The 19169-nt window shown below is 41.1% G+C and overlaps 1 protein-coding gene across 3 annotated transcripts in view; it reads right to left on the bottom strand.

The window, feature by feature from the left end:
- Window positions 1–19169, bottom strand: part of NSD2 (nuclear receptor binding SET domain protein 2) — a 148308-nt gene that overhangs the window by 14494 nt on the left and 114645 nt on the right. For 2 of the 3 annotated variants that reach the window (XM_030564596.1, XM_030564595.1), the window contains 4 exons: window positions 11272–11477; window positions 6184–6287; window positions 2915–3184; window positions 2546–2662 (listed from right to left, as the gene is read on the bottom strand). In XM_030564596.1, coding sequence (XP_030420456.1) covers window positions 2546–2662; window positions 2915–3184; window positions 6184–6287; window positions 11272–11477 — 697 coding nt within the window. The remainder of the gene's footprint in view (window positions 1–2545; window positions 2663–2914; window positions 3185–6183; window positions 6288–11271; window positions 11478–19169) is intronic. The other variant, XM_030564597.1, reaches the window with a different exon arrangement.

The following is a 19169-nucleotide window of genomic DNA, read 5'->3' as shown; positions in this document are numbered from 1 at the left end:
GCAATACTCATGATCTTGCTCACATTTTTCCAACATCTATCACAGTCACATGGCAGGATAGGTTTGCTTGTGAGCATGCTGGTTTAGACAGGCAGGCAAAAGCTTCAAAAAATAAAAACCAAATTAATCAATTTACTTTTAACTTTGTGTTTGAAACACTTATGTTTTGAAAATACCGTATTAAATGATATTTGTCAATTCGCCATTTGTTTGCAGGCATTACAAGTTCCTCACAGACTTTTTAAAAAAAATTATCCTTGTCCAATTCAAAAAAAGTGTTTAGTAAATTGTCTTTAAGCAACTGCATCCTTACACTCCGTGCTCTTTTAATTTCCACAGCCCCAAAGACACCACATACAATAAAAAATGAAATAATGAAAGTAGTCTAAAATAGTTTTGAAAACATGACTCCTTGAAGAGCTGTTTAAGACTCCTCTATGGTTAGGTAAGTCTTTTGGCATCCTGTGAGATCAGAACCAACAAAAACCTATGCGAAAAACACAGTACCATTATATCTTTAAGGTAGAATGATAGTTTAAGACATGAATAATAAATTCAGAGTTCTTAATTTTTTGAAGGAGGGGCAGCGGATGAAGATTTTATGTTGCTGTCTTATATATAAAGGGAAGCGTAACAACCTTTATGTATGCAATAACAAAATCCCTTCTGGCCAGAGGTACAGAATCACTTTGCCTGTAAGAGGTTAAGAAGCTCAAATAACCTGGTTAGCACCTGACCAAAAGGACAAATAAGGAAAGAAGATACTTTCAATGGGCAGAGGAGGGAAGAGGGAGAGGGGTTTATTGTGTGCTCTTTGTTTGTTCCTTCTGTGGATGGGGAGAGAGACCAGGGCAGGAAAAAACATCTCCTGAAAACATACCTGAAGTGAGCATCTAAGATTACAAAAATTGTAAGTAAGGCAAGAAAATGTGTTAGATTACCTTTGGTTTTACTCTGTGCTAAGAGTGAGTTTTATTCTTGTTTTTGTAGCTTTGAAGCTAAGCCTAGAGGGGAATCATCTGTGTTTTAAATCTTTTTATTACCCTGTAAAGTTACCGTCCATCTTGATGTTGCAGAGATGATTCTTTTACTTTTTTCTTTATAACGAAGTTCTTCTTTTAAGAACCTGATTGATTTTCAGTGTCCTAGAAACCAAAGGGTTTTGTTTGTGCTCACATTGTAACCAACTGGTTAGTATATTATTCTCAAGCCTACCCAGGAAAGGGGGTGAAGGGGCTTAGGGGGATACTTTGGGGAAATAGGGACTTCAAGTGGTCTATTTCCTGAATTTTTGTCTAAATCACTTGGTGGTGGCAGCAATACTGTCCAAGGACAAGGAAAGGATGTGTACCTTGGGGAAGTTTTTAACCTAAGCTGGTAGAAATAAGGTTAGAGGGTCTTTCATGCAGGTACCCACATCTGTACCCCAAAGTTCAGAGCGGGGAGGGAACCCTGACAGTTGTACTTCACTGAGTTGGGAGGCAAAATTACGTATTAATTTGTTGCATTCTGGTGTTATTTCAAAAGCACCATATCAGAAAAGAAAGTATTTAAATGACTTTATTAAAACTTCATCCTTGTAATTTAGGGCCAGTTTATATTGTGCGTGTGTGTAATTATTTTGACTCTGTGTGTGTGTAAATCTAGTAACTTAGTCAGCAAATGGCTAGTTACAGGCTTCACTGGTCATTTGCATACAGTTATCACATCTGCATGCATGCACATTTTGGGCATGCAAATGTATGGATATTTTTGAAAAACTGACCCTAACAACCTCAGGCTGTTGGCTATATCAAGGGTCAATTACAAATTTCCAGTATTGATATTTAAAACTATGTAATGGTGTGTTAGTGTTTTACCCCTTTATTGAATCAAGTAACTGGATGGTTATAGCTTAATCTTCATTAGGTGATGAGCTACTTCTCTGATAGTAACTAAATCCTACAGGACAAAGTAAGAGCGTCTGCAGAGACACAGCAAACTGTACTATGTATAGTGAAGATGACTGGAATTGAGCAATATGCAGACAGTACTTCTAGGGAAGATCTTCTACAAAAGAGCATGCTGTTCTTGGGTGTCTTTCTGCAGATCCCTGCTTCAAACAAACAAACAAAAACAAACAAACTGGCTGAAAACTCAGATTAGAACACCAAAAAACCTGACCTACTGTGCCAGTTAAAATTCCTCCCTCTCCCTTCAAGAAACCTGTTACATTTTTAATTCAGTCTTACTAGATCTAACAAATGTATACATTTTCCCCTATGCCTTTATCTTTGCTGTGCTTTGCTGCAGGCAACAAAGTGCAAATGACAAATCCTATAGACATTTCCAGAAATGCTTATCACCTCATTTCTAAGTGTTGAATAAAGCAAACATCCACAGAGTGAAAAGAATTTTGAGTGCACGAGACTACAAATCAAAGCATAATTGATAGGTCAAGCCTTCTGGCCTACTATCTTCCATACTGTTTTTCTTAGGAAAGGAAATCAAAAGTGTATTAAAATTATAATTACATTCAAATAAGAAAAATTGTAGAATACTGTACCTTATCAATAGTGAGCATATAGAAGTGAGTGATGTCATTTTCATGTGCATATTTGATTCTTGCCCTACACTCCTCTTCATCGATTAGTTCACCAACATATTCATTCACAAACTCTCCCTGAAGGATAGAAGAATGTCACTAGTAAAGAACACACCAAGCCCACCAACAGTGTCACAAGCTACCAGTGCTTCATTAGGATGGAATGAAGAGTTCTCATTTTATTTTGATGTTCACTATTGAGCAAATAAATTCCTTTCAGAGACAAAGATTCATACGTTTTTCTTTTAGGCGCAACGTAAAATGTCCCCCAAAATAATTATGGAATATTAATTCCTGTTATCAGGAACTGAGAAGTGTCACGATTCCTACCTTTTTTATGTCCCTCTTAGCGACCAGACCCCACCCTTTGCCATCGGTTTTGATGATCTTTGTCTCAGGGTAATGACGTTTGGTAAAGCACTGATTTTGGCAGCGTTCTCCAGCTGGACAAACTTGTGGATGACATTCATACATTAGCATCCGGTTTAGACACTCAGAATCAAAACCACAAGGGTTTTCATCTGAGGGTTTGCAGTTGCACTTGGGAATTTCAGAAATATCAGCAGTATAAATCTGAACTTTACCACAAGGTTTGTTCACCTGAATAAAACAAAAATAATTCAAATATTTTAAAACGCTTGTTAACATTTAAAGGTTAATATATATTCAAGTATGAGAGAGTTTATCCAGTATAAGCTCTCCTCCCCATCTTACAACCCATTCCATGCACTCTATCATCAGTCTTGGACTTAGTCATCTCTCTGGTCCATCTCCAACTCTTGTCCCATTTCATCCTAGCTACAGACCTCTCTCACTCCCTCTCTCTTCCATTCCCTTACACTTATATTCAAACATGCTCTTATACTCTCCTGACCCTATTTATTTATCCAAATTCTTCTCCATCTCTCCCTTCTCAAATGCCTCTGACTTCTTAGACCGTACTATACAGAAACACCCTTATATAAACCAGATTTCACTCTTCGCTCCATTAAAACTGTTTTTCTTCTTAGATAATATCTCCATTTCTGGAGGTTTGCAACCAGGGTAGCACATTCTGTATTATGCTCTGCTAATGTCTTTGTGAATGAATAGTCCTTTTGATACACTCAGGATACCACATCGTCCATCCAAGATCATCTTTTTCTGCCTCATGTTTCTTCTGCCATCACAACATTTCCTTCCAGTGCCCATAAAACATACATCAACCCCTAAACATCCTAAAATGTGCTCTTCTAATAGTCTCTCTCTTTTCATAAGATCACTGACCAGCATTTGCTCAGTTCCAATCATCTCCAGTACTTTTTCACAGATTATGCAGTCTAGCCATGCTATTTTCAGAATTATTCTTCAACACCATAATTCAAAGGATTGTAGTTTTTTAAATTATCAATTGTTTGAATGCCCATCTTTCACAGCTATGATTTAACACAGGTCAAATCTAAGTTTTTAAGAGAGATGGCATTTAGTCTTCAGACTTATGTCCCTTCTTATCAGATGTTTGTTCTTCCAGAATGTCTTACTGTTCTGGTGCTGACTTCAGTATCCATATTTTCATCTTTTGATATGATGATTCCTAAATTGGAATAATTTTTCACTTGCTGTACAGCTGCATCATTCACTGGAAATTGTGCACATTTCCCCAAGATCCATAGTTTTTGTCTTGTCCACATTCAACTCTACACCATATTCATATATAATCTTCACTAACTTCATCAATCAGCCAAAAGCACTTTCATCTGCACAGCAAATGCTATTCACCCATTTTCGATTCATCTTAATACCTTCTTGTGTTTCTTTGATTAATTTAATCAAACACTCACAATAAATGTTGAATAAAGTCAATGACATTATACAACATTTTCTCCTCGAGTGCTAACATTTTTATTTTTTTATCTCACATTATAATCACCTTCTGATTCCAGTATAATTGTTTTATTATTCGGTGTTCATATCCATCAATCCAACAGATCTTAATATGTTGAGCAATTTGTAATTGTAGATTCTGTCTGATGCTTTTTGTAAGTCAATAAAATACAATATACAATTTTCCTCATCAACTGATCTTTCTAATAAGAGCTTCAAGTTCATAATGGCGTTTATTGTGTTCTCTCCTTATTTGACACTATTATTGTTCACTTATTTCCTTTCCATTCTTTTCTTGTATTTGGTCTTTAACAACTCACAAAAGTATTATAGAAGCATGCAATGCTAGGCTGATTGTTCTGTAGTCTTTACAATCCACAGTGTTGGTCTTTTTTGGGATTTGTACACAGTGAGATTGTAAAAAGTTTTCTAGCAATTCTCCTGTCAAACATATTCTTCATTACCTCGACAGGACTTTCAAGCCTTTATCCCCTATGCTTTTAAAAATTCACTTGGTATTCCATTCTAACCCAGCACTTTTTCATTCAGAAGTCTTTTTATTTATGCCACGATTTCATCATTGGCAGGCTTACTTGATTCACATCCACAACACCTGAGGTTTTTCAGGCCTATCACTATACAGTTCCTTGACATATTTTGCCATCTCTTGTTCTTGTCTTTAGGATCTGTCATTTTTGTCTTTAAGGATCGTATTGGTCACCTTTCTTTCTTCTGTCATTGTGTTACTTACCTTTATTGTTTTCACTAAGGTCATAAACTTGGTCACAAGGAGTGAGATAAAAGTACCTCTTTTCTCTGTGCATTTCATTAATCCATCTCTGCTCCTCAGAGATGATCATTCTCTCCCCAGGTTTCTGTGACTGTATATTCTTCTGTTTTTCTTCCTACTTTTCCATCCAATCTTTCAGTGTCTTCTATTCAATTAACTAGTTAGCAACCCCAATTCTGTTTTCAGATGCCTACTTTAAACATTTCAGACCCTTTCAATTCTGTTTCTGAGCAAGCACAACTGCTCCCACAGCTTCCTAATTTACATGCTGATTTTCCTCAAATCTGCATCTCTCCAGTGACCTCTTCCTGCGTTCAATCTTTTCTTGATGTCTTGTTATCTCAAATTTCGCATGATGAAAAAAGCCTTATTCCTCCTCCTAAGCTCTCTTCTCATTCCCTTCTCTTAATTGTAGGCACTGCCATCTTCCTCACAGCTACTCAGGATTGTAACTTCAGTGTCAGACTCATCTTCCCCCACCTTCATGGCTCTTCTTAAATCCTGCATCTTTCTCCTCTCCAAGATTTTGAAAAGTCATCTCTTTAAATTTATCACCAAGATCCTTCTCCAAGTCCTGATGGTTATCTCTTGCCTCAAGTGCAACCTTCTCCTTTGTGGTCTCCCCCATCTCACATTATCCATCTACTCTAAACAAAACACTGCTGCTAACATCAACATTTCAATATTATTCTCCCCAAAGACAGATCAAATTATTTTTTTCATTCTCCAAAGATATCTGCACCACTGGTCCAAACATTGGACCTTCATCAAGTATCATGAACTGTGTCCAATTTAGACTAGATTCCCTAGGGCAGAGCACATATTAAGAGAAATGCATTTTTTAAAAGTCATATTAAGTTCAACATCCATACATTTCAAAATAAATTCTGCAACTTAAAATTTGTCCACCTTTTTCTCCTTCACAACAGATTTTCTCAAACCTTACCTTTATGTGTTTGTATGGTGGAGGTTTACGTTCATTTTCTTGGGTTTCTTTGGCTTCTCGATGAAGTTTTATTTCTCGAAATCGAGATTCAGCTTCTTGCAAGGCTAAAAAACAGTTATATCATTAGAACTTGTAGACAGACTATTATTTCCTGTAGCCCACCATGCCCCTCCCCATTTTTTATTTAGTTAATCCCATAGTATCTTCTACCTCTCCTTCTAGACGCTTTAACCCCCTTCTATAGAAACAAATCTAAGTATCTGTATATAAACTCCTCTCTATAGGTAAGGATATTATAAGAATTGCTAAAATAGTAAGAAATAAAAACAACTGCATTACTTCAGTGACATCCTGGGAATGCTATGTAGTAAGGTAAAACCTGAGTACTCTCTTGCTTCCTAAGCGGGGGATGGGGAGATGCTTCAGTAAGAATAGGGTTGTTTTGTCTCTCTATGCAGTCACAATGTACAATCCAATTTAAAAGATAAAGATATCCATTCTAGAAGAGGCTCCATCCCAAGAAGAAGAAATAGTATGATTTTAAATCCAAAGTGGAATATGTTAGAGATAAACAGCTGAGATCCAGTCTAGATTGATTTTGAGCAGTTAGATCCATGAGAATTTTACATGATTCATCAGTGTATGATATCTGGGACAAGGAATTTATTGTATTATTTGTAAAATTATGGTTTAGCTTTGTGGTGCTAGCAGATGTGCCATGGCACCAGGCCTCAATCAACACTTACAAATGCATAGCTGGAAACCAGACTGGGTAATATTGTCAAAATAGATATCAGAGTAATAAGAATGTGTTTAGTGTTTAGATTTTATGTTTGTAGGATGCAGCATATATTAGTTTCACCTATCTGGACCCAATGTTATAGAGCAATAGCAAATGTTTGCATTATAAATCTCTATAATTGTGTAACTCACCAAACAGGAAAGAAGCATTAACTAGTGTAAAGTTCTGGGGTTGCAGACAAGAAGGTCCATTGAAATCAAATGAGCCATTGTGTAACATAAAAGAAGGAAGACTATGTCAATTGCCCTCCCCCTCACATGAAGATGAGAGAGGCTGAGACGCTTGTATTCTGTTAGTCTGAACTCTGTGAGAGGGGAATAAAAATGCCTGACCAGAAGAAACCTGTGGTGATATGCTGCTTGAACTCTGAGGGGGCAAGGATTTCTGAGCACAAGCAAGAAGTCCCAAACGATTTAAGCTTGCGTTAGCCCAAAAGGACATATAAAGCATGTATATTATAACAGCTGGTATCAACTTTTGGAACCTGAGACTGTATTTTATTTGTGTGTGTATATCTTTACCTATCATGAGCCACCCCAGATGGCGTGACAAGCTTATGCTGGCATTTATTATAAATGTCACAATTTACTTTGTACCCAAGACTGTCTCTTCTCCACTCAACCAGTTTGAACTGTTTTTCACAGAATGCATTCTTGTCCCTTCAAAAGCTAACATACATAGGTATTTACACAGATGACTAATATGCAAAGACTGCTGAAACAATTTTATTTACACTGCAAGTGAAGAAAAACGGAGTTTACTTACCTGAATGGGAGGCTGAGATGTATGGTTTTCCCATCTGTACTCCACTGTGGGTACACATACACCATGTGACTGAATCCATACATTTTTACTAAGCTGTGTTCGTTGGTCCACACGCAAGTAGTAGTTCTCTTTGTGCTCCAAACAGAGTATAATTAGACAACGCAGACTGACATCTCCACTTCCTTTTCTTACTGCAAATCTGGCTATCGCATGGAATGGAATACAGATAGGGACCACACATCTTGAAGAACTTCAAGTTACAGGTAACTAACCACCAAAATAGGAGGATGAAAAGTGCTGATTGCTGCCAGACTGACCCATAGAGAACTGATAAAGAGACTTGATGTCTTAAGGGTCAATCAGTAAATTAGGATAGCAGGGAACTCTGGAAACAACTGATGTTGTCGTGACCAAAAGGAGAAATGCTTCCCATTTGGCTGAATAACATTTCCTGGCAGATTCCTTCCTATCTGATTGACGATGGATTGAACTGCTATTGAACATGAATGCTGTACATCTGATGTCCATCCGAATACCATGCCTTGAGCTGAAGATCTCGTTAAGAAAGGAATCGTCAATCTCCCATTCGAGGTCTGTTGAAAAATATATGCTGAGACTGAGGGAATTCTGCGCACCTTATCAGTATGCTGGTGAGTTATGTAATATCTGACTAACTAATTCCAGAGGTCAACTGTCTATACACAGGGGGAGGTATCTTGTTCCCCTGCTTGATTACAAAGACGACAGTTATGTTTTCCATCATCATCTGGCTATGACGAGATCAGATGAGTGGAAGGGATGCATTGTAGGCCCAGTGGACAACCCTTATTTCCAGGAAATTGAACCTGCTGCAGAGGAAAGGAGGTGTCTGGCCCATCCTACTCTCCATGTTGCCACCACGACCCTCACCGGGAAAAGCAGCATAAAGGAAAAAAAGAAGCTTCTCATATGTGGATTCGTATGGGAGTTTATGAAGTATGTCTTTACAGTCTGCAAATTTGACATAATTTAGGAGATCGTATTTTGTTACCACCACCTGGTAGTTAGCAACTCTGAACTGGATACTAGCCAAAGAGAATACTTTCCTACCCAGAAGGCTGAGGCATTTAGTGCCCTTGTCTAATGGAGTAGTTTTGGAGTACTGCATCCTGGACCTTTCTGTAGCCACCTGCACCACTAAGGAGCAGGGCACCAGATGAATGTATAAAAACTCTGCCCCTCCACTAGATGGCACAAAATATTGTTTCCAGGCTCTCTTCAGGGTATGGGACAAGAGGCAGAGGTGTGGCACAGTGATCTGGTGGGTTCCAAAATGGCTTGGATAACTGGAAGGACCAACCTCGAAGGGTCAGATTATGTCCAGTAGGGCCTATTGTGTGTCCTGGACCTTTGCAACAACTTCTGGTATTGTTTGTGATCATTGGGTGGACAGGGAGATGATGATGCGATTACCTCATCCACAGAGGAGGCCAACACAACCATCAGAACTGTTGGGTACAGCTCAACTACCTCGTCTGCAAATTCTGATGGAGCCAGTTGGCATCAGTTGGAAAGGAGGGTCGGTGGGCTTCCTGCACAGATCCAGGGTGTGGGCTGTATGGATCCCACAAGCTTCCGTAAGACCAGAAAGCTCAACTAGAGGAAGAGGCCTCAAGGCATTGGGTACCAGCAGTCCTTTGTGTAGCCATATTTGGAATGAAGCAGCTAGTTCTAATACCATCCTTGGCCTCCGACTAGGCTTGTTTCTCTTGGGGGAGAAACCCCATCTGGAGTATTAGATTTTTCTTGATGAAATGATAGGCTCCTATTCTATCAATGATGCCGATGGTACCAGTGGGAGGATGTTCTAGGTTGTGATCGCAAGAAGGCAGGATACTCTTCCCCTCAAGGTGGTTTTTCCCAGGTGTAGGGATATCTCTAAGAAGAGCTGGGCCCAATACTAGGGGAGACTGTGCACCAGACAAGGTGAATATCTCCTCCAGCAAGGTAAAGGCTTCGGTCCTTCCCTGGTATTTTAGGGTTCCTAAGAAAGGTACCAGAGGATCAGATCATAAGAAGGTCTAATGTTAGGGGAAACCTCATGGAGAACATCAGAGCCATTGGATAGGGTCCCAGCATCAAACTTCCAGATGGAATCATTAGGTACTGCTCATTAGGTTATGGGGTGGAGTTGGAGCTAGTATCACTGAATCCTTCTTCCTTCACACCTTTCTTTCTTGGCCAGAAGGTTTATATAAAACTAATTCTTTAGGATCCATTCCTGAGAACTTGCCTGACTTTGACCAACATGGGGCAGAATCCTTTCTATTAGAGGCAGATATGTACCTGCCTATGTTCACATCCCCTACTCAGCTGTGAGAGTTTCTTAGGCTTCATAATTTTTGCCTTGATGCCAGACCTTGTGTCCGGAGGGCACTGCTTACTGTCTGAGGCTGTTGTATGAGGGAGTCTCCTTGGTCTGAATCTAAATGGAGTTTCATGGCCTACACCTTGTGGTACTTTTGCAGATGGAGTTCTCATCCATCATGAGTTTAGGGAAAGAAGGAGCAGCAGATGCTGCACTTGGTGGCAATATGGGCCTCCCCACGCAATAAAGGCAGAGCTGGTGATCATCACTGAAGGAGATGGAACAGGAGCAGGGGAGACAATTCTTGAACCCCAGAACTCTTGGCATAGTCCCTCTTTACAGGAAGAAGCTCCCTAGGACAGGGAGACAAACTACACTTACTACAAAAACACTAAAAAACTAAACTATTAAAAGCTATTTACAAATTGCATTCATAGGTTCACTGTATAGGAAGATTAAAGCAAACATGGAGGATTCCAACTCAGGCCATGTGGCAATAAGAAAAGAAACTGCAGAAGCATTCGTCTGCACTGCCCTCTACGCTCTTGACTTTGAGTACCAGGAGAACAACTGTGCATGTGGAGACCAATGAACACTACTTGCTAAAAACATCCAGATGCAGGAGCATGCGTACCCACGTGCACAATACATGTAGGAACCATCACTTGAAGAATGATCAGATTCACAGATTAACTGCCAGTGTAAAATGACCTTGCATGAGTGAAGTAAGTAGTGTTTATTCTAACTTCATAATTATCAGCTTTAAACCTCTGTTTTATTTCAAAGTTGCAGCATTCTGCTATACACCCATCCTTGTCAAGTACAACGTAAAGAAAAAAAAGAGGTACCATGGTTAAAACTCTCCTTATTCAGAGGGTGTCAATATATTTAAAGGATTATCCCAAAGTTTTGTGGATGGTCATTTATGCGTAATGCTTGCCTGTCAGAAAAGCAAAATTGTCAATGCACTGCTTAGGTTATACTCTGCTAGATGTCTCAGGAACAAAGCTTTTAATTCAGAGTAATAATAGTAACTAAAGTGTTCTGAACAATTCTCCTGTTGTATATTGTGACATGAGATACTACATAAGCAGACCTGGGCTCAGTATCTTGTCTAAAGAAAGCAAAGCATACATTCCACAAGATTAATTTTTATTTGATTAAAGCTCTATACCAGTTTTGAAGACTTTCCCAATTCCTTTAATTCCTTGGTATCTACTTCCTCTGTCTCCCTCCATATATGGAAACACACGAGCTTGATGTGTCCAATAATAATCCTTAGAACCAAAGAAAAACACTGGAAATTCTCCAATTTCATGCTTCATTTTCTGGATATTTGGGGGAACATTTTTGGGATGGCAAACTTCTGCAGGCCACCATCTATCACAGAAGTACAAATGAAAAAAAAAAAAGTGACAGAATTTTAGTCAAGCTTTCCTCCAAAAGACAATTTAGCAACAGTAGTTTAACAATAAACAATTACTACTTAATGTACTGTGAATAGGGTGTCACGTAGAACAAGATTTAAGGGAGCAAGTCACTAGACAATAAAACACAATAGAGCAGTTTTAAACCTAAGCAAAAAAAATAAAATAAAGGGACCCTGCTCTGAGTGCAATGGCATTTTAAACAACATTGCATCCAATGAATTTTCAAATTTCAAGGGATGTTCTAGGTATCAATGGGCAGAACCTTATGGATTTTGACAAAAGTCAAAACCCTGCAAGGGGAAACTAGGGGACACATAGCTGCTCACATCTGAGTAACAAAACCAACAGCTTTAACCAGGTCTTTAATTGTCTATAGATCAAAGAACTGGTTGATGATTCTATTAATACCTTCCAGCAGAACACTCTGCCCCTCAAACTCAGCTCTGCTCATTGTTCCAATGGAGTTTAAAATGCAGACACACTGCAAGACTTCTCTCCCAAACTGAAAAAATTATAATTTAGCCAGGAACAGATTATACAATCTTAACAATACATATTTACATATGTCTCAAATAGAGGAGGACATGAAAGCAGCACACCAAGAGGAGGTTACTAACCTGTAACTGGAGGTTCTTTGAGATGTGTGGTCCCTATCTATATTTCACTGATGGTTATACTCATGTGCCGTACATCAAGCCAGAGCTTTCTAAAGTAGTAGGGTCTCTTGGTCTGCACAGGCACTCTTGCTCTGCCTCATGGTTTGGAGAGAGGCAATAAAGGGTGAGGCGGACTGACTGCATTCTCAGTTCCTTCACTGCAAATCGTGCAGCAGAGGGTAAGGAGTGAAAGATTGGAATGCAGATAGGGACCACACACCTTGAAGATCCTCCAGTTACAGGTAAGTAACTTCGAGTGATTGTCCCTATTGTACTCCACTGAGGGTGATTGTTATGGATGCCTTATTCAGCGTGGCTGTTCTTCGTTCCATGGTTCTGTCATCTTCATCACATCTTTCTCCTAATTAGTACTGCTTGGCAGAGTCCTGCACCAGGGCATAATGGGAAGACAAGGTATGTACCAAACTCCACGTGGCCTCCCTACATATGTCCATGAGTGGCATATTGTGAAGTGCAGCTATAGTTGATGCTTGCACTCTCGTGGAGTAGGTTCATACCCCAAGGGCTGGAGACAGTCCTGATAATCGATACAGGGTGATGCACACCAAAACCCACTTAGAAACAGGGTCGCCCAGAGCAGGGGGGAGGGTCGGGGCGGGAGAGACAAGTGGGGCAATTTGCCCCCCCCCCACAAGAATACAGTATTCTATAGTATTGCAACTTTTTTTTAATGGAAGCGGCCCCCGAAATTGCTTTGCCCTAGGCCCCTCAATCCTCTGGGCAGCCCTGTTCAGAAATCCTCTGAGTGGAGCTGACCTGCACTGTAATCCTTTCCTCCGTAGCAATAAATAGTCTTGGCTTCGTCCTCTGCAGGTTAAAGGCCACGGACCTACAGACATCAAGGCCACGGACCTACAGACATCAAGGGGGTGAAGGCACCAGTCCTCCACTGAGGTATGCGGCTTCAGAAAGAAGGCAGGTAAGCATATGGATTGGTTGAAATAAAAGCGAGAAACAACTTTCAGAAGAAAATTGGGATGCAAGCACAGGGAAATTTTATCTTTCTGGAACGCGCGTGTGTGTGTGGGGAGGTTTCCACCATCATGGCCCCTAGTTCGCCCATCCTTCTCACAGAGGCAATAGCTACCAGGAAGGTGACTTTCATGAAGAGAACAGTAGCATGAGGCCTGAGGTTTGAAGGGAGATTTCATCAATGCTGTCAAGTATCAGAAGGGTAGACGTGTTAGTCTGGATCTGTAAAAAGCGACAAAGAGTCCTGTGGCACCTTACAGACTAACACGTATTGGAGCATAAACTTTCGTGGGTGAATATCCACTTTGTCAGACGTCTCTTAGTCTATAAGGTGCTACAGGACTCTGTCGCTTTCATCGATGCTGTGAGGACATGGTTGAGGTCCCACTGGGGAGTGATAGGGAGAATAGGAGGATACATTCGGATGAGGCCATTCTAGAACCTTGCAGTCAAGGGGTGAGTGAAAACAGAGTGCCCTTCCACAGGGGGGTGTAAAGCACTTATGGCCACTATGTGTACCCCAGACTCCTTCAAGGACAGGAGATAGTCTAAAAAGAGAGGAATGTCCGCTGCCTCAGAGGCAAGGCCCTTCTGCTGGGCCCAGGAAGCAAAATGTTTCCATTTGGCTTGGTAGGACAGCCTCGTGGACCCTTTCCTGCTACTCAACAGGAAAGTAAGAAAGGATACATCTGTGGGTAGGAGAATGGACATAAGGAGGAAGGGTAATGTTGATACTAGTCTAAGAGGTGATACTGGCAGTAGAATGTCTGTGCCTAATAGGGTAAAGAATGTGAGAGAAACCAAACAGCAAAAATTAAGGTGTTTGCACACTAATGCGAGGAGCCTAGGTAGAAAAATGGAAGAACTAGAGCTACTGGTGCAGGAAGTGAAACCGGATATTATAGGGATAACAGAAACATGGTAGAATAGTAGTCATGACTGGAGTACAGGTATTGAAGGCTATGTGCTGTTTAGGAACGACAGAAATAAAGGTAAAAGGTGTTGGAGTAGCATTGTATATCAATGATGAGGCAGACTGTAAAGAAATAAGAAGTGATGGAATGGATAAGGCAGAGTATGTCTGGGCAAAAATCACCATGGGGAAGAAAGCTACTAGTGCCTCCCCTGGGATAGTGCTTGGAGTGTGCTATAGACTACCAGGATCCGATCTGAAGTAGTGAGGACTTCATAGAAGAAATGGTTGTAGGGGACAACCTTGGTTCGAGTAATCATGCTGAATCATCAGTTCAAACTAAATGGAAGGATAAACAAAAATACATCTGTGATTGGGGTTTTTTTATTTCAAAAGGGCTAACTTAAGGAAATTAGTTAGGGAAGTGGATTGGACTGAAGAACTTGTGGATCTAAAGGCAGAGGAGGCCTGGATTTACTTCAAGTCACGGTTGCAGAAACTATCAGAAGCCTGCATCCCAAGAAAGGGAAAAACTCATAGGCATGAGCTGTAGACCAAGATGGATGAGCAACCATCTCAGAGAGCTGATTTAAAAAAAAGCAGAAAGCCTACAAGAAGAGGAAGATGGGAGGGATCAGCAAGGAAAGCTATCTTATTGAGGTCAGAACATGTAGGGATAAAGTGAGAGAGGCCAAAAGCCATGTAGAGTTGGACCTTGCAAAGGGAATTAAAACCAATAGTAAAAGGTTCTATAGCCATATAAATAAGAGGAAAACAAAGAAAGAAGAAGTGGGACCGCTAGACACTGAGGATGGAGTGGAGGTTAAAGATAATCTAGGCATGGCCCAATATCTAAATAAATACTTTGCCTCAGTCTTTAATGAGGCTAACGAGGAGCTTAGGGATAATAGTAGGATGACAAATGGGAATGAGGATATGGAGGTAGATATTACCACATCTGAGGTAAAAGTCAAACTCGAACAGCTTACTGGAACTAAATTGGGGGAGGAGGCCCAGATAATCTTCATCCAAGAATATTAAAGAACTTGCACATGAAATTGCAAGCCCATTAGCAATAATTTTTAATGAATTTATAAACTCAGGGGTTGTACCTTATAACTGGAGAATTACTAACATAGTTCCTCTTTTTAAGGGAAAAAAGGTGATCCAGGTAACTACAGGCCTGTTCGTTGGACATCTATAGTGTGCAAGGTCTTAGAAAAAATTTTTGAAGGAGAAAGTAGTTAAGGACATTGAGGTCAATGGTAATTGGGACAAAATACAACATGGTGTTACAAAAGGTAGATCATGCCAAACCAACCTGATCTCCTTCTTTGAGAAGGAAACAGATATTTTAGACAAAGGAAATGCAGTGGATCTAATTTACCCTGATTTCAGTAAGGCATCTGATATGGTTCCACATGGGGAATTATTAGCTAAATTGGAAAAGATATGGATCAATATGAAAACTGAAAGGTGGATAAGGAACTGGTTAAAGGGAAGACTACAGAGGGTCATACTGAAAGGTGAACTGTCAGGCTGGAAAGAGGTTACTAGTGGAGTTCCTCAGGATTGGTTTTGGGACCAATCTTTTTATTACTGAGCTTGGCACAAAAAGTGGGAATGTGCTAACTGTGGATGACAAGAAGCTGAGAGGTATTGCCAATACAGAGAGGACCGGGATATCATACAGGAAGATCTGGATGACCTTGTAAATGAAATTTAATAGTGAAAAGTGCAAGGTCATGCATTTAGAGATTAACAACAAGAATTCTGGTTATAAACTGGGGACGCATCACTTGGAAGTAACAGAGGAGGAGAAGGACCTTGGAGTATTCGTTGATCACAGGATGACTATGAGCCTCCAATGTGATATGGCTGTGAAAAAAGCTAATGCGTCTTGGGTTGCATCAGGTGAGGTATTTCCAGTAGAGATAAGGAGGCACCAGTAACATTATACAAGGCACTGGTGAGACCTCATCTGGAATACTGTGTGCGGTTCCGGTCTCCCATGTTTAAGAAGGATGAATTCAAACTGAAACAGGTACAGAGAAGAGCTATTAGGATGATCGGAGAAATGGAAAACCTCTCTTATAAAAGGAGACTCAAAGAGCTTGGCTTGTTTAGCCTAACCAAAAGAAGGCTGAGGGGAGATATGATTGCTCTCTATAAATGTAGCAGAGGGCTAAATACCAGGGAGGGAGAGAAATTATTTAAGTTCAGTACCAATGCGGACACAAGAACAAATGGATATAAACTGGCCATAAGAAAGTTTAGACTTGAAATTAGACAAAGGTTTCTAACTATCAGAGGATTGAAGTTCTGGAATAGCGTTCAAGGGGAACAGTGAAGGCAAAAGACATATCTGGCTTCAAGACTAAGCTTGATAAATTTATGGAAGGGATGGTATGATGGGATAGCCTAATTTTGGCAATTAATTGACTATTAGCGGTAAATATGTCCAATGGCCTGTGAGGGGACACTAGACAGGGTGGGATCTGAGTTACTACAGATAATTCTTTCCTGGGTGTCTGGCTGGTGAGTCTTGCCCACATGCTCAGGGCTTAGCTGATTGTAATATTTGGGGTCAGGAAGAAATTTTCCTCCAGGGCAGATTGGCAGAGGCCCTGGGGGTTTTTCATCTTCCTTTTCAGCATGATGCACGGGTCACTTGCTGGAGGATTCTCTGCACCCTGAAGTCTTTAAAGCACAAGTTGAGGACTTCAGTAGCTCAAAATAGGTCAGGGGTTTGTTACAGGAGTGGGTGGGTGAGATTCTGTGGCCTGCGTTGCGCAGGAGGTCAGACTAGAAAATCATAATGGTCCCTTATGACCTTAAAGTCTATGAGTCAGTGTTCATTGGCAGTACAAGACTCACACTCATTGTAGCGAAGATGCCCATCCAAAAAGCCGGCTCTCAGGTGAAGCATCTGCAGATTGGGATGTCTGATCCTGCCATTGTGTTGTGTGAGCAGTTCAGGGAACGTCAGTAATGGAAATGGAGGATGCTTCAAAATACAGAGAAGAGGAGGAAATCAAAACTGGTGAGGCCAGAATGGGACAATCAGGATGAGCATGGCTCTCTCCTGCTGAATCTTGTGGAGGACCTGGGGAAGGAAGGATGGGATGGGAGAAGGCATAACTTATCTGGTCCTACCAGCAGATGACATGAGCATCACTTTGGGAATAGCCTCCAATCCCATCCCTGGAACTGTCCTGGAAGCATTTTGTATTAGCGTGAGAGGTGAAAAGATCCCTGTTTGGAGTCCCCAAATGGTCAAAAATGCTCATGACCACAGTGTCGTGCAGCTCCCATTTGTGGTCGGCCAAAAAATTCCTGCTGAGAGCATCTGGAATCATGTTCTGAGTCCCCGGGAGATAAGCTGCCAACAACAAAGTCCTGTGTGCGATGCACCATTTCCAGAGGTGAACAGCTTTTGCAAAAAAGCACTGGTGACCCTGTGTCCATTGCTTGTTTATGTAGTAAACAGTGGTAGTGTTGTCTGACATGACGAGAACATGACGGGAGCAGATGGGAGAGGAGAAATACATGACATGCTCTCTTTATCACCTGAAGTTCCAGGATGTTGATGTGCACACTGGATTCCCGAACGGTTCACCTCCATGGTATAATGTGTTTGCCCACGTGAGCACCCCATCTGTCAAGCGTTGTGTCTGCAATCATCATCATGCTTGGAGAGGGCGGAAGAAAAGGCATCCAGGTGCAGACCTCAGCTGGGTCTGTCCACCACTAAAGGGAGGAAAGAACCTTGGGGGTGGGGGACAGTCACTGGTTGTCCATGGAATGGAGCCTCAGGAATGGGCTCTCTGTAGCCACGGCAGTAGACAGCAGAAGGGAAGGTGAGAGAATGGGGTAACGTATGTGCATGTCACCATATGGCCAAGTAGAGAAAGGACTGGGTGGATATCTATGTGGAAGTAAGCATCCTGCATATCGAGATCCGTAAACCACATGCCTCTTTCTAGCAAGGGTATGACTGTGGCAAGAGACCATACGAAATTTTGCCCTGCATATGAACTGTGTGAGATAACTGAGATCTAGGATTGGTCTCAATCTTCCCTTTTTCTTGGGTACCAGGAAATAGCTAGAGTAGAACCCTGCACTCTGAAAGATTGTGGGAACAGGTTCTATTGCTCCTCTCTGAAAGAGGAAGTCCACCTCTAGAGCGAGGATACTGTCATGAAAGTGGTTTCGAAGCTGGGATCGGGACAGGGGATATGGATGAGGTAGTGTCATGAACATGATCATATAGCCATATCTGAATAAGATCCAGGACCGCACTCCACACTGGTAGAAAAAGAGTGATAGATAGCATCCAAAGAGGGTGGGTTGTAAAATCTGTGGGGTGCAAGGTGGTTGATAGCTCTCTTCAAGGAACTCAGAAATATCGCTTACTCAAAGATTGTGTGTGTGTGATGTCAAAGACTGCGCTGATGGACCAGGCAGATGAGGCCATCGGATATTTCAACGCTTATGGGGAAGCTCAGAGGGTCAGATGGAAAAACTGAGGAGCTCTGTACTGTTGTGCTGGAGTGGACAATAGCAATTTATACACTAGCTCCCAAGTACAAAATCAAGCAATTGCAGGGTGGCTCTAGAGTCTTTAAGGGATATCTGGTTAAAGAAGTGAGATTCATCAAAGGGGAAGTCCACAATTGTGTTCTGTATCTCCCTTGTGAAATGAGACTAATGCATCCAGGATTCCCTCCTCATGACAATTCCTGTGGCCACAGTGTGCAAAGATGTGTCCGCTGAATGTACTGCAGCTGGAGCACTCTGTCGCCGACCAGTTTGCCTTCTTCTAAAGTAGCCTGGAAGAGGGTATGATCCTGCTGGAGAATCTTGTCCACAAGGTATGCTAACTGGCCATAATTCAAAAAGTCATATATTGCCAGTAATGCCAGGTACTTAGAGATGCGAAACTGAAGGCTGGCTGAAGAAAAGACCTTATGACCTAGGAGGTCATATCTCTTATCCGCCTTATCGGTCAGAGTGGAACGTAGGATTGTTGCCTAGCCCATTCAGTAGCAGCCTGAATAACCAGGGAATTGGGTGAAGG

The sequence above is a fragment of the Gopherus evgoodei genome, chromosome 5 (genome assembly GCF_007399415.2).
Source record: "Gopherus evgoodei ecotype Sinaloan lineage chromosome 5, rGopEvg1_v1.p, whole genome shotgun sequence".
Lineage (NCBI taxonomy): Eukaryota > Metazoa > Chordata > Testudines > Testudinidae > Gopherus > Gopherus evgoodei.
Note: the sequence above shows the minus strand (reverse complement) of the source record. Positions and strands in the feature narration are given on the sequence as shown.